General features: G+C 42.4%; 1 protein-coding gene across 3 annotated transcripts in view; it reads right to left on the bottom strand.

Moving 5' to 3' along the window:
• The window catches only part of SHC3 (SHC adaptor protein 3), a 156924-nt gene that overhangs the window by 9316 nt on the left and 131417 nt on the right, over window positions 1-16191 (bottom strand). For all 3 annotated transcript variants that reach the window (XM_055129261.1, XM_055129262.1, XM_055129263.1), the window contains exon 12: window positions 13835-14130. In XM_055129261.1, the coding sequence (XP_054985236.1) occupies window positions 13835-14130 (296 nt within the window). The remainder of the gene's footprint in view (window positions 1-13834; window positions 14131-16191) is intronic.

Raw genomic sequence — 16191 nt, forward strand, 5'->3', positions numbered from 1 at the left:
GGACATTGACCTTGTAAATTAGTCATCCATGGGGTCAGCACTGACAGTACAGGGTGGGGAGATCCAGCTCTGACAGTTGGTGTCAGCTGGTCAGTGGTAGAAAGTGGAGCATGAAAGGGAGGTTTGGGGGCTGAGTGGGGGGATTCAGTGATCCACAGAAAGAAACTGAGAGACGAGGTGGAACAATGCACTCAAGATGCAGTCTGCTTTGGACACCGTCACGTGAGTTGTCTGGAGAAGTATAACTGGAGCTGCCTTGTAGGCAGGTAGAAAAGCCACTTAAAGACAGTGATGAATGAGCAAACTCCACAGATGGACAAACGTTTACACTAGCCTCTTCCACAGCTTGCCCTGGAGCAGACAGAGTTATCCCACAGAGACGACCATGGCCACGGGCTGCACTCCCACGGCTGCCCTTGGCCTGCTGTCCTGGGCATAGCTGGGTCCAGTCGCAAGGCCCCACGCTCTTGCCTTAGTACAGGCTGACCCAAACAGGGCTACAGACACACCTCAACCATCTTTCCTATTTGAAGTTAAGTTTCCTTTCTCCACCCCTGGCCGTGCTGCTGGCCCACATCAGTCTTGAGACTGCAATGCCGAGAGTTAGACTGTGCACCATAGAAACTGAGCCAATCTTGAATCCCTCCACAGCCAGGGTCCTGATAGGCTTTCCACTTCCGCCTGCTGGCCTGTGGCTTACCCGATCTCCCATGGCACACTAAGGCGGAGACTAGACTCCTCGCCCCACCCCAGCCTCCTGAGTCTAACCTTCCTTCCTTTCTCATTTCCCTGAAGCAAGGAGACTCCTGGTCACCCCACAAGTTTTTCCAAGAGTCAGAAAACTGTTTCTGGTAACAGAACAGAAGAGGTTGAGCATGGTTACCAAAATGTTAATGTCACCAATCAGGGTTCTCAAGGTCATGCCAAGGAATCACAGAACAGCTGTGCGCATGTTCTCTGGGCAGGACCAGCTCTTCCCCTGGCATGTTTCCAGGAAAGAGAAGGGGAAATTGCTTTCTTTACTGAGGGAGGCAGTATAAAATGCACCTACAGTGATTTCTTTCTTTCAGTTTGTTTAACTATGAAGTCTTTCATTTCAAATCTGATTTCAACATTTGAGTAGAATCCTGGATTCAAAATGGTTAAATACAGTGTTGGGCGAACAGATGATGTTTTATATCATTAAATGCTTCTATTTTTAGGGAAAAGGCATGAGTAAAGGAATTATAATTTAAAATGTGAGACTCGATCCTATCCTGTCCCCCATCCTTGTGGAGTGACATACTGGGATTAAAACCAAAAACAAAATGGGGAGGAGGGGCACGGGCGTCTTGAGCACACTGTGACCTTGCCGCGCGGGGGACTAGAAGAAACGGTGAAGATGCGGAGAAGCCACGGGAGGAGGGGCAGCCGAGGAGCGTTGGGAAGCGTGGGGCAGACCTGAGCTGGGGAGAGCAGTGCAACAACAGTGGGAGAGTAGTCAGACTCCCGCCCAAGCCACAGAGTAACAACCTGTGTCCATCGGTTTCTCCTTCCCCTGGCCTTTCACAGCCAAACTTACCTCCAAGGAAGATTCCAGAGAATGTTTACCCAAGGGAATTAAGTAGGGTGTCTGGCAAGAGCTGAGGCAGTAGGAGGATGACTTAAGAGAAGGGCCCGGGACACACCCAGCCTGACTCTAAGCCTCTCCTTATCCTTCCCAACCCACAGTTTTATGCCTTTGCACAACTCCCTTTAATGACCTCCTCTATTCTCTCCCATCTCACCTTCAACACACACACACACACACACGCACACACGCGCGCTTGTCTGTATTCCAATGCCAAGAAAGACCTAAAAAGGGAGGGGGGGAACTTACTTATATTACAGCAGAGACCCACCCCAGGAAAATCAATTCTGCTTCTTGAACTTCTTGTTCTTAAATGTCAGAGGGTACATTGAGATGCCAGCACAGGGCCAGAGAGATAGTGCAGTGAGTAGGAAACTTGCTTTGCCTGTTGCTGACCCAGATTCCATCCCTGGCACTGCCTAGGAGTGCCTGAGCCCCACCAGGAGTGATTCCTGAGTGCAAAGCCAGGAGTAAGCCCTGAGCACCGCTGGCTGTACAAACAAAACAAAAATCATGATGAGAAAAATAAAAACAAATAGATATCTCACCCCAGAAAATAATTTGGAAAACAAATAACTCATATTAGACAACTCATATTAATAATATCAAAAGGCAAATAGATATGCACACATTAAAAATGGCAAGATATATGAAAAATAAAACAGCCTTAAGTCAACAACATGTATATAAATAAAAAATTTTAAGTGACAATAATGCCATGTTTCTAGATCAGAAGAAAATGCTTTTGAAATACTAATACTCTCCTTTCCGAAATTATCTGCAGACTTAACACAAGTGAATAAAAAACATATTTCAGTTCTTGTAGAAATTAACAAGATGATTCTAAAATTTAGACAGAAATTTTAGCAGTCCTGAATACCCAACTCAATCTTTAAAAAGAACAAAATCAGAGGGCATATTTTGACCTTAAAATCCCCAACCCCCAAAACTACAAAACAAAGACCTTAAGTTTACACGTCAGACGACTCCTTCACACAGTGACAGACCACATCAACTTAAGCCAAAACCACAAGAGAAAAGAGAAAAGCAAACCGCAGGGAACCTGATTTGAATTAGTGGATCCAGATATGTCCCGTTTAGAGAGAGCTTTCAAACAGTACTCGGGAACCAGGGCTGTGGCCGGCAGCTGTCAACCAATGAGGCTGAGCGGTCCTCTTCTCGGGGGATAGACTCTAAGCCGCTTGGGCTCAGCAGTGCGGGACGGGGGGCTCCAGAGCTGTATCCGGGGTGTTTGGCGATAATGCGGGGTCAGGGATTTGAGTCATGGCCTTGTACATGCAAGACATGCACCTCTGTCCCCTACACTATCTCCCTGACTCGTGAATGCTAATCAAGATGTAAACAATGTAAATCCCATAAGGTAGACAAATAGAAACTCTGTCCCACACAAAGGGGAAAAAATAACCAACAGAAAATCTCTCTTAAAAATATCTACTTGTACCAGCTGGCGCAATAGCACAGTGGGTAGGGTGCTTGCCTTGCACACGGCCAACCCGAGTTCGATTCCTCCATCCCTCTCAGAGAGCCCAGCAAGCTACCAAGAGTATCTCATCCGCACGGCACCCTGGCAAGCTACCTGTGGCATATTCTATACGTCAAAAACAGTAACAAGTTTCACAATGGAGACATTGCTGGTGCCCGCTCGAGCAAATTGATGAGCAACAGAATGACAGTGACAGTGATACAGTGATACAGCACCAGAGATAGATAGATTCAGTGGGTTATATGTGGGAGCCACAAGTTTGATCCCTGGTGCCACAGACCTCCTGAACACTGCCAGAAATGGTCCCTAAGCACATGAAGGAGAGATTTAAACATACTCGGATAAACAAAAGCTAAGAGTTTTTTTTGAATTAGTCCTGTCTAATAAGAAATATTGAAGGAAGTCCTATAGGTTTCAATGAAAGGGCACCATACATAAACTTGAAGCTACAAAGAGAAATTAAGATCATGTAAAATGATTGCATGGGCGATCATTACTAAAGCTAGCATTGTTGAAACTTTGGTTCAAAACTACAGTTTTCTACTATTTAATATACAAATGCGTAGAAAACTGTTCATTTTTGGGTTTGAATAAGCATGTTACAAAAATATAGTGTGATATCAGCAACTGAAAGGGGTGAGGATGGAGCTCTAAGAAGCAGGATATTTTTTTTAATGTTACTGAAGTTAACATAAATTCAACTGGAGTTTTATGCTGGAATAGTAAATGCAAGTCCCATAGAAATAGCAAAGAAAGTAACTAGGGATTATGTACAAAAGGAAATGAGAAGGAAATTAAGACATTGCACAACCCAAACAAATTGATTAAAAACAGAAGATAGAACTGGAGCGAGTACAGGAGTATGGCACTTCCCTTGCTGTGGCTGACTGAGCTTCAACCCCAGAACCACATGTTCCCCAAGCTCTCAGAGTGATCCCTAAGCACAGGGGTAATCCCTGAAACCACAAGCATGCCCCCCAAATCAAACCAAGAACAGAAGATAGTAATGCAAGAATGAAAGACTAAGAAAATTTAAGGTATATATATTAATGGAGCAAAATGATAAAATTAAATCCTTATCAGTAATTATTTTCAATTCAGATGGAATAAACCATACACTCAGAAGCCAAAGGTTTGAAGAATGGATTCTTTAAGTTTTTTAAATGATCCAACTATATGGTATCTATGAACAACTTATATTAAATCTAATGACCCAAGTCGAACATGAATAAATAAAATAAGATTCTATGTAAATAGTAATTAAAAGACAATGAGGGAAGCATAATTAATAACAAACATGATCACCATGACTAAGTGAGTAGTTATGAGAGGAAAAACATTATGTATTAATGAAAGGTTTAATACACTATAAAGATATGACAATTATAAACATGTACACACCTAATAACATATCTAAATTCATAAAGTATATTAAAGGATTGAATTAAAGGAAGAAAAGTTATACCAACTTGGAGACTTCAATACTCTATTCTCAGTAATGATAAACAAGAGCATAGAGAACTTCAATAAAGTTACTTGGGGTGGGTAGAAAATTCATTTTATTGCTGATAAGAGAGATGAAGGTAAAACCCGTTTGGAGTGAGGAGAGTATAAATAACGAGAGGCAGAAAGTGAAAAAGGTGAAACTAGTCCTGGAAGAAAATAAAACCTAGGTGAATGATAATGTAAGATATATTTGGGGGTTGGTTTGTTTTTGACCCACACCCAACTGTGCTTAGGGCTTATTCCTCATTCTGGGATCACTCCTGGTGGGCTCAGGAGACCATATGGGATGCTGGGGATCAAATCAGAGACGGCCATGAGCAAGGCAAGCACTTTACCCTCTGTCCTATCTCTAGCCCAAGAATGTAAGGTGAATTCTTGAGGATGAGTGGATGCTAGCTAGACAAAAAGAAGATCAAAGAAGAAGTACAAATCATAAAAGGGAAACAGGGGGCAGCTGAGCACATGCTTGCAGGGGACCGGGATTCAATCCCCAGAACCACATGGTCCCTGTGGTTGAAAGAGCTGAAAAGAGCCCTCATGCTGTGGGGCATTACCCTGAAAAAAAAATTAAAAAGCAAACAGAAAGGTTCTGAGATGGAGAGAACCTGGATATGGACAAGGTGAACTGAAACATACACTTGGCCAACAGCAATGTGCACGGTTGTCTCAAGTGCTCAGGGGACATCTAAACCACAGACAAAGCCACAAATTCAGCCCCAATACATTTTTAAAGACAAATATTTCTATAGAAAGTACCTTCTCTAACAAAAGAATAAAGTTATATACCAATAAGAAGGAATAATGGAAATATCACAAATTTGTTTGAACTCACTCAACTAATGGATCAAGGAAAGTTATAGAATATTTCTAGATGAATAAAAATTTAAAAGACACTGTAAACACTGTCATCCCGTTGTTTGTCGATTCACTCAAGCGGGCACCAGTAACGTCTCTATTACACTCAGCTCTGAGATTTTAACAGCCTCTCCTTACTCATCTTTCCAAACGATTGAAAGCTCTTTCAGGGTCAGGGGAATGAGACCTATTATTACTGTTTTTGGCATATCGAATACACCACAGGTAGCTTGCCAGGCTCTATCTGGGTGGGATACTCTCAGTAGCTTGACAGCTCTCTGAGAGCTCTCTCTCTCTCTCTCTCTCTCTATATATATATATATATATATATACATATATATATAATATGGTGTGGTAATTATGGAAGATGGGTAGGAAGTGTCTTATAATGTGTTGAAGTGGCCACGCAGTCGGGAAAGCAGCCTGGAGCGTGGCGGCGGTTGGGTAGTGGAGGTCAGTTGCCAGGGCTGGGTCCCTTGGGGCGGGGAGGGTTCTCACTTGCCCCCCTCTGGGGCACTCCAAGTGAAAAGAGCCTGGCATGGAGTCCGCAAGAATAAAAATGAATAAAAATTAAAACATAATATAACAAAACTCCTGGCATACAATAATAACTATGCTGAGAGAAAAGTTTTATAATTTCAAGCAGTTTGCATTGCCAAAGAAGAAAGACCTCAGATGGAAGGTTTTTGCATTCACCTTCTACTCAACATAAGGCTAAGCCAGAGAAATTAGGCAAAAACAAAAAACAAGAGGCATTCAAATTGGAAAGGAAATAATAAAGATATTTCTGTTTCCAAATAATGGTTTGATATACAGAAAATTCTAATTACTCCATTAAAAAGTTACAACTCAGCAAAGTAGCAGGATACAAATCAGTTGCATTTTTATACACTGATGATGAGCAATCTGAAAAGAAAAAATAAAAGCCTAATTTCATTTGCACTTGCTCCAAAGATAATAACAAAAAACTTAGGTGTTAATTTTACCATGGAGGAAAAAAACTTGGAAGTGAAACCTAGAAATATTAAGGAAGTAATTCTTAATATAATTACATGAGAATGTATCCCATACCTATAAATTGAAAAATTGGATTAATACAACCCAAAGCAATTTACATGTTCAAATGTAATCTTATCAAAATCCCGCCAATACTTCTGTCATGGAAATGACATCCCAAATGGAAATTTCTATTCTAAAATTCATATGGAATTTCAAAGGACTCAAGTAGCCTGATGGCTATATCAGGGAGGACCCATAAAACACAAACAAGGGCTGGAGCGATAGCGCAGTGGGTAGGGCGTTTGCCTTGCACGCGGCCGACCCGGGTTCTAATCCCAGCGTCCCATATGGTCCCCTGAGCACCGCCAGGGGTAATTCCTGAGTGAAGAGCCAGGAGTAACCCCTGTGTATCGCCAGGTGTGACCCAAAAACCAAAAAAAAAAAACCCACAAACAAGGTTTAAAATGTGTGGTGGCAATAAATCAACAGGAGAACAACAATGGTAAGTTCACAGCCAATAATAGGGACATGGAAGTTCATTATACCTTTTTCCTCTGCTTTCATGAGTTAGAAATAGCAGCAACAGGCACTGGAGATGATTGATGGTGTATGTGATCTGCCTGTCTACCTTGGTTCAATGCCAGCACTGCTGAATAAGCAATTAAGTGATCAGTTAATTAATTGACTGATAGGAGATAAATGGAGAAAGATGAGGGAAAGAGGAGAAAGGTCCACCAGGCCTGTCCACTCCTGCAGGCAGGGGAGGAGACCAGGGCACCCTAGCAATAAAGGAGCAAGAGCTTCAATTTATCTAAAGACACAGAACATAACCACTGAGAAAAAAAGACAACTGTCAAAAGTGGACAGAAGCAGCAAAGGATGAGCTGGAACTTCCATTTTTGAAACATCAAGCAAGATTAACTTAGAAGGGGAAATCTCTGGCCAGCAATGTAAGCATGGCAGAGAAGTCTGAAGACAAGACAGTTGTTTCCTTAGAACTAGGAACAACATGCCCAGTTCAATCAGCTTAATCAATGACTGAAGAAATAGCAGTACTCTCACATTGTTTTTGTAAAAAATAGCACTGTAGCACTGTTGTTCGTTGTTCATCAATTTGCTCAAGCAGGCACCAGTAACCTCTCCATTGTGAGACTTGTTGTTACTGTTTTTGGCATATTGAATATGCCATGGGGAGCTTGCCAGGCTCTGCCATGCAGGTGGGATACTCTCAGTAGCTTGCCAAGGGACGGAAGGATGGAGGAATCAAACCCAGGTCAGCCTCGTGCAAGGCAAATGCCCCCCTACTTGCTGTGCTATCACAGAAAGAAGAAAGAAAGAAAGAAAGAAAGAAAGAAAGAAAGAAAGAAAGAAAGAAAGAAAGAAAGAAAGAAAGAAAGAAAGAAAGAAAGAAAGAAAGAAAGAAAGAAAGAAAGAAAGAAAGAAAGAGAGAGAGAGAGAGAGAGAGAGAGAGAGAAAGAAAGAAAGAAAGAAAGAAAGAAAGAAAGAAAGAAAGAAAGGAAGGAAGGAAGGAAGGAAGGAAGGAAGGAAGGAAGGAAGGAAGGAAGGGAGGAAGGAAGGAAGGAAGGAAGGAAGGAAGGAAGGAAGGAAGGGAGGGAGGGAGGGAAGAAAGAACTAGGAACGAGACAGGAAGGGCTGGGAGCTGCATTTTCATGAAACCCCTCCATTTGTTCCCTTTCTGAAGCCGTGGTGATAACATCTTCCAGATGTCGCTGCTGCTCTCTCTGTTCCCGAGATACCTGAGGGTCCTCACTTCCCTGCGGCACTGTCTGGACTCGTGGCCCCAGAGCACTGCCCCGTGCCTCTTTCCTGGCAAGGTGAGTAAGAGCCCACCTGTCTTCTCAACACTGCTTCTCCTGGAACCTCCTGGCAGACAGCAGACCTAGGAGACAGGGTGTCCTGGATCCCTGAGTTGCCTCCACGAGCATCACATGGGGTAAGGGTGCCCCACACGAACCTACAGGCGTGACCTGGTGACGATTTACTGCTGCTGCTTAAAAGCTATTTTCTTTGCTAGACTAGGGAGCATTTTCGTTTTCTTCATCATTATCAGGTAGGCTGGAACAATAGCACAGGGGTTGGACATTCGCCTTTCATGCGGCCGGCCCGAGTTCGATTCCTCCGCCCCTCTCGGAGAGCCCAGCAAGCTACCGAGAGTATCGAGCCTGCGCGGCAGAGCCTGGCAAGCTACCTGTGCGTATTGGATATGCCAAAAACAGTAAAAATAAGTCTCTCAATGAGAGACGTTACTGGTGCCCGCTCGAACAAATTGATGAGCAACGGGATGACAGTGACAGTGACATCGTTTTCAGAATGAAATAAACACCTAAACAGTGAGTGGGCTGGATGGCTGCTGGGGTCTGTGATTTTACGGCAGAGGAAGTTCTCTGATGTGCTGTCACCCAGAGCCATAGTCCGGTCCACGGAACCCACGGAGCACAGCTCACGGCTTCGGCCCATCATGAATCAGTGGGAAGTGGCTAGATACAAGACATCTGATGAAATGATTTCATAGAAGATATAGGAAGAAAGAAGCCTTAAGAGTCTTCCTTAAGGCTCTACGGACTAGTCTCTAGCTGCTAGTCTGGGGTCAGAGCCTTCGACAACAGCCCCCCTCCACCACACCCCAATAAACTCACACACATCCTGTCATTCTGTCAGGTAACCTCAGGAGAACTTGCTTGAGCAATCAGTGATGGAGGGAAGGCATCCAGGTTGAGATCGTCTGAGTATATTTAGATGTAGACCATTTTGCATCCTTCTTTCTCTGAGTAATCAGTTCTGCCAAGATTCCCCCCTTTATAGTCAGGGACCAACCAATTATCATGAAAAGCCAAAGAATAAATATTGAAGAGAACGTGTTCATCATCTATTTTGGTGTCCTCACAGCCAGGAAGCAACATTACATTTTTAATGAAGTTTCTCATTTCCATTTTCTTTTTAAGCCAAAGCAGTCTTCCATGTGATCAATTAAAACTACTGTCAGCTCCAACAAAAGCCCCCAGTTATTAGCTCTGATTATAAATTTGTAGGTATGATTAGAAATCTTCTCAAAGGTACTGCAAATTCTCCCCCAAATCAATGTTGCTTAAATAACACAGTGTGTAGTAAGACCTCATTGAACCCCATCACTGTACCTTCTTCCTCCACCCATTAGCTTGATAATGCTTTATGAAGGTAGAGCAGATTTAGTTCATATGTTTTTTAAATAACCTTTTATCTAAAAGGACTAAGAGAACAAAACCATTATTTTAACTTTTCCTGGATTAAAATACCAAAAATTCTCAACTGAAGTGCTTAGTCGATGGAGCCAGGGAGATAGTACAGCAGGTAGAGCAACTGCTTGCACACAATCAACCTGGCTTTGATCTCCAGCATGCCACATGATTTTGTGAGCACCACCAGGAGTAATTCCTTAGAGCAGAGCCAGAAGCCAACCTTGAACATTGCTGGATGTGGCCCAGAAAAATAAAACAAAACAAAACAAAATTCACACTTAGTCACAAAAGATTACTTAGATGTCCTCTCTACTTTCTTTTAGATACAGCAAACTGAGGCCACAGATAGCTATTCAAATGGAAGAACTTTGAAAATATTCCATTTGGAGACCTTATTTGTGATTCTACATCTGCTCATAGCACAGGACACCATATGCAACTCATCTCGCCTTCTTTGACTCTGTAAGGCTTAAAGGTCAGAGGTGATCAAGGCATTCACCCACCTAACTGATGCTTTCCTGGTACCTGCAAGCTTCCAGCACTGCTCTGGGTGCCAGGAAAGTGAGACACACAAGACTGCTATCAGAATAGAGACCACAAAGAGGGGAGAATGGGAGGCAATCAACAAATTAGCAAGTAACTGGAGGTTTATTTTTGTAGTAAGTGCTTGGAGGTAAAAATTAATCAGGGAACCTATTGGACTCACTTTTAGCAAAAATAACAAGCACTTCTCTGACGTGGAGTAATCATAGCTCATCGTTAAAGGTGAGCATAACCCTATGATTCAAACACTCAATCCAAATGCACACACACAAGCAAAGACAATGAAATGATGAAGATGGATTTTATTGGTGAACTGTGAATGAAAAAAATCCTAAAAAATAATAAACACTGGGTACCTAAAATAAACTGCATCTCACAGGCATAGTTTTATAGCAGAATGAAGCATCAGAAATATCTGCCTGAGGGGACAGAAAGATAGTACAGTGGGCAGGGCACTCCCGGGTTCTATTCCCAGCACTGCTTATGGTCCATGAGCCTGCCAGGAGCAAAGCCCCTAATATCACTGAGTGTGTTCCACATTTGTGGGGTTGGGGGGAAATCAAAACATTTGATAAAGTGCAATGCCTATACATGATCTAAGCAATGAATTTATTAATATGCATAAATTCCACAATAGCTAAGGATTTGGGTTTTTTTTTTAAAACTGGTTCACAGACATATCCTGGCAATCAAAACAACGTCTGGATTTAGTAATTGCTGGGTGTACGTCTATTGGGTGAGTGAGTGAATGAATGGGTTTAAGGAATGAATGAAGTGCTCTTGACTGAGGATAGAATTCTTGTATCCTTAAGGAACAGAACCTCCATCCCTTTGGGCTGGGAACAAGGCAAGGGCGCCCTCTCGTGGACAACACTACCCAGGCTCCCTCTTTATTGCAGGGAAGAGAACAATGCATGAAGATTGGATCAGAAGGCAGGAAACAGAACAGCCCATGTTTTGTAACGGCATAATCACTGCTCCAGAAAAACTACTGCAGTCGGCAACATTTCTGGGCACAGATAACACACAATTCTCCTTTTGCAGCGCTGTTCTGAAAAAGTAACCAAAAATAGCATATCCCTCAGAATTGAAACTAAAGCTAAACACTCAGAGAAGTAACCTAACAAAGGAAACAGTAACTTCTGAAAAGAATTTTAAAATTTGGACCAAAAAATTCATAGCTAAATAATTGGATAAGTAGTATATATTCATGGATGTGATTATTTAATATTGAAATGTCAGTTGTTGCTCAAATTAATCTGTAAATTCAATATGAAACCTATCAAAATACCAGCATGTATTTTTGGTAACTTGATAAGCTGATTTTAAAATCAGAGCAAAGAAAATTAGAGGTCTGAGAATCACTAAGACAATTTATAAAAAAAAAGAATATAAAGGGAAAATCATACAATAAGATATTTAGAGCTCAAACCACAGTGATTCAGAGTACATAATGAAACAAGGAAAAAATAGATCAGTAGAATCCTGTGGCTGCATAGTATTCCGTCAAGGAAAAATGGAGTCATGAAATTTGCTTATAAAGGATGGGCATGGAGAGTATCATGCTGAGTAAAATGAATCAGAAGGAAAGAGACAGACATAGAATGACTGCACTCATTTGTGTGATATAAAAGAAAAATAGTATAAGACTAATGTCCAAGAACAGAAAAAACAGGGAGCATGAGGACTGGTCCATGGTTGGAGATTGTTACAAGTATGCGGAGGTCGGAGGGCAGTTAGGATAAAGAAGGGACCACTATGACAACGATAACAAAAATGATCACTCTGAACAAGAATTGAATGCTAAAAAAGAGGTAAGGGGATATACATGATAATCTTTCAGCATCTGTTGCAAACCATAATGCCCAAAAGGAGAGAGAGAGAGAGAGAGAGAGAGAGAGAGATAGAGAGAGAGAGAGACGTGCCATGTACCTACCACAGAGGCAGGTGTGGGGTGAGGGTGTGAGAGGGAAACTGGGGATATTTGCGATGGAAAACGTACACTGTTGAAGGGATGGGTGTTGGAACATTATGTGACTGAAATCCAATCATGAACAACTTTGCAACTGTGTATCTCAATGTAATTCAATTTAAAAAAATACAATGGAAAAGAACTGATGCTCCAGAATGAAATGACATAGAAAACTTGCATGTAATAGATGCAGCTGATAAAAAGATGAATTATTTTTTACTACATGGAGGTTTTTTTAAAAGCAGTGAGTCCCTATCTTATATCATCCTCAGAAGTAACTTCAGAGGTGGAGCGAGAGTACAGCAGGTAGGTAGGTCTGTTGCCTTGCACAACCAAGTTCAATCCCTGACTCCCCAAATAGTCCCCTGAGCCCACCAGGAGTGATCCATGAGCACAGAGCCAAGAGTTACCTCTGAGCACCACCAGGTGTGGCTCCCAAATAAACAAATAAAGTAACATCAGTTGAAATTTAAAAGTAAGTGCAAAAGACAAATCTTTAACATGATAAAAAATAAAATACATTGATAATTTATAGGTGAGAGACTATTTTAAAATTCAAAACAAAGGGAGAAACTGATTTAGCAACATTCCAAAGAAAGACAGATTTGATGAAGAACAACACAGGTAAAATGATCAGTTAGGTGAAAAAGTAGGAGAGTCCATATGGAAATTTAGGGATGGAAACTGAATAAAATCCAAAGAAGATCCAAAGAAAGATCTAGGAGGGAAAGTTAGAAACCTGTATCATACAGGAGGAACATGTCTGAAAAGTGCAGTCATAGAATTGCACATCAAACAATGATTCATCACTCTCCTTGTCAATCCGATTAGCAAAGCAAGAGGGGTGACGGTGATGATGCGGAAGCCTTCATCCTCCATGGCCGAGCTTCAGAGCCCACCGTGAGGATGAGCAGGAACACACACAGAGACTTACAGTACTTTAGACATTATTGGGGGGAAGATTGTCAGCAAGCCATGAGCAGATTAACGAGGTAAGAAGCTCTGAGTAGTCCGCCCAAGAAGTGGTCCAGTATGTAGAACACACCATGAAGCACAAAGGCAAGTATCAAGGGTGGGGGTTGGGGGTGGGGAGAAAGCAATAAATTGGAATTTGCATAACAATAGCATGTTTGGAAATGTCTAAACTACATGCACTTGTTGATTAGATTCATGTAATTACATTATTAAGTGATTTTCAGGACTGTGCTGAAGAAGTCAAATTTAGTCATTGATGAAAATGGGATCTTCAGTCAAACCAACAGAACTATTCAGACACAACTGTACTCTCAGGAATGGCCAGATTCACCTTCACAAGATGTTGCTCCTCACGCAGAAACATAGAAGGCCAATGAACAGAGCTTCTGCGCTGTGACGCTTTGGGGCATCTTACAACCTGCCCACAAACACCTATGCTTTTACTTTTCGAAATATTTGAGATCAATATCAAAGTCCCAAAAGCCCTTTGCATCCTGGTCCATGTTGAACATATTTGGAAGAAAAACTTTCTTAGCTGTTGCAGTCTTTATTTTAAAGAACATAAAAATAAAGATGCCCAGTCTGGGCCCAAGTGGTTTTCTGTAGCTCTCTCCTCCCCCCTCCTCCCTGCTCACCGTGCCTTCAGGGTCCACGAGCAGTAGGTGCTTGGCCTGGCCATTATGCATGCCCGTGAGGACGAAGGAACCTGGGTTGGTGGTGCTCTTCCTGACCAGGAAATCTCCGTCTCTCTTCAGCAGCCCCTCGGCCTCCTTTCTGCTCATCTCTCCTTGGTACCAAGGCTCCGCTCTCAGCTCCTCCAGCATCTCGGCATCTGGGGCTTTGGGTAAGACAGGGCTGATGCACTCCACAGAGGCCGCCTTGTTCAACACAGGCCCCAAGGACTGGTTCTTGAGAGCATCTTCAAAAGGTTCTGTCAACAACAATTGCCAACAAGTCAATTCCAATATGGCAAAGAGTGAAATGTGAAAGACGGGCATCAAAGGCAATTTCCATAAGAGAGAGAGAGAGGTTGGGTGGGGGGGGTGCAGGGCAATAGTACAACAGGTAGGGTGTTTGCCTTGCATGCAGTTGAACTGGGTTCAATCCCTGGCATCCCAAATGGTCTCCCAAGCACTGCCAGGAATAATTCCTGAGCACAGAGCCAGGAGTAACCCCTGAGCATCACCAGGTATGCCTGACCCCCACCAAAAAAAAAAGAGAGAGAGAGACGTAGCCAGACAGATGACTGACTGATAAAATAAGAATCAATATGACAAGCATTTGAAAAAGCACAACCCAAATCTTGGCATGACTCTTTCTGATGAGTCTGCTTTCCCAAGACAGCTGGGCGTTGTGCCTTTTGCCAAGGATTCAAGCACAGCCTTTGTCTAGCTGATTCAGATGACTTCATTTCTGCACACTGCAAGAGGCTGGGTGTATTACATGTCATCTACTTTCACTGGAACAGAGGCTAGCCCTTTGAACAGATCTGTTCTCTTCTGAATAAAAACCTGCCAATCCCAGAGGAAGTGTCATAAAGGAAGAGGGATACTGCAGAGGCTTTGATTTCATGCAAAACCTAAACACAACCCATCAAATGTTTACTTCAAAAGCCTGTGCTCTGGGAACATTTTCAGCAGAGAAGTAAACTGACATTTACTGGGAGTCTTGTGCGACTTGCCCTGGGCTGAAAGCTCTACCACTCTTGCCCTTCACTATTTTCCCTGTGGAAAAGGCTCTTGCATGCTAGCACGAGATGGGGTGACTGCACACCCTTCAGAACTTATTGTTGACTGCAGGCCATGGATCTGCTGTAAAAGCAACAAGCATCAGTCACTAAGGAAGGAGCTACATGTGTTTAATTCGACCTCAATATTTAATTTTCAGATGAGGAAATGTGTAACAAGCACTCCTAAAAAGTGCACCAAGTGCCATGTGAGTGCAAGGCCTGATGATAATTTGAACCACCTCACCTGCTACGGAAAGTGTAACGACCACAAGGAAGTCGTAGCTGTCTACTAAGCAAAGCCACATGACCAGAGCCCAGCACGCTCCTGAGATATAGTGTGGATCCTGTAAATATTCAATGAATGTTCTAAAATTAGACCATTGTGCTAAATGTTTGTAGAAGGGCAAAAGTGGAGTGAAATAACTGTCTACCTCCAGGACAGACAACAACTCTCTCAAAAGGACATATGCACACTATTATTCATTGCTGTGCTCAGAACCATAGCTAAGATATGGAATCAAAATCAACCTCAGTATCCAATGACAGATAAATGGATTATAAAGATGTGTTATGTATACACAATGGAATACTATGCAGTTATAAGGAACAATGAAATCGTGCAATTTGCTGCAAGGTATGGAAGATATCATGTTGAGTGAAATAAGCCAGAAGATGAACAGAATGATCTCATTAATCTGCGGTATATAGAATGCTGGATCAGGAAATGTATTGTTGTAAAGGGAGAATGACTAGATCCTTGACCCCAGAGAGGAGAAGGGCAGAGAAGGAAAGAAATGAAAGGAGAAAGAAGAGAACAGGAAGTAATGGGTGAACAGAGATCAGGGCTTTAGATATACTGGTGACAGAGGTGAGTAGTATAGCCATATGTCCAAAACACAGATTCAACAACACCAAAAAAATGAGATCTAAGCTATAACCAACGGAACTTTGCAATGTGCTTGTCAAGGTGACGGGAGCAGGGTGGGCAGGGTTGGGGGGGTGATGAAATATGGAGACACTGGCGGAGGGAAGTTAACACTGGTGGTGGGTTTGGTGTTGAGATTTTATATACCTAAAATTCAACTATCAATAACTTTGCAAGTCACAGATCTTTAATTAAATTTAAAAACTTATTAGCATAGAAAAATAAGAAGTGGAATGGAATAAAAGCAAAAATAAGGGGCCGGAGTGATAGCACAGCGGGTAGGGCGTTTGCCTTGCACGCGGCCGACCCGGGTTCGATCCCCGGCATCCCATATGGTC

This window comes from Sorex araneus, chromosome 2 (genome assembly GCF_027595985.1).
Source record: "Sorex araneus isolate mSorAra2 chromosome 2, mSorAra2.pri, whole genome shotgun sequence".
In the NCBI taxonomy this organism is placed as follows: domain Eukaryota; kingdom Metazoa; phylum Chordata; class Mammalia; order Eulipotyphla; family Soricidae; genus Sorex; species Sorex araneus.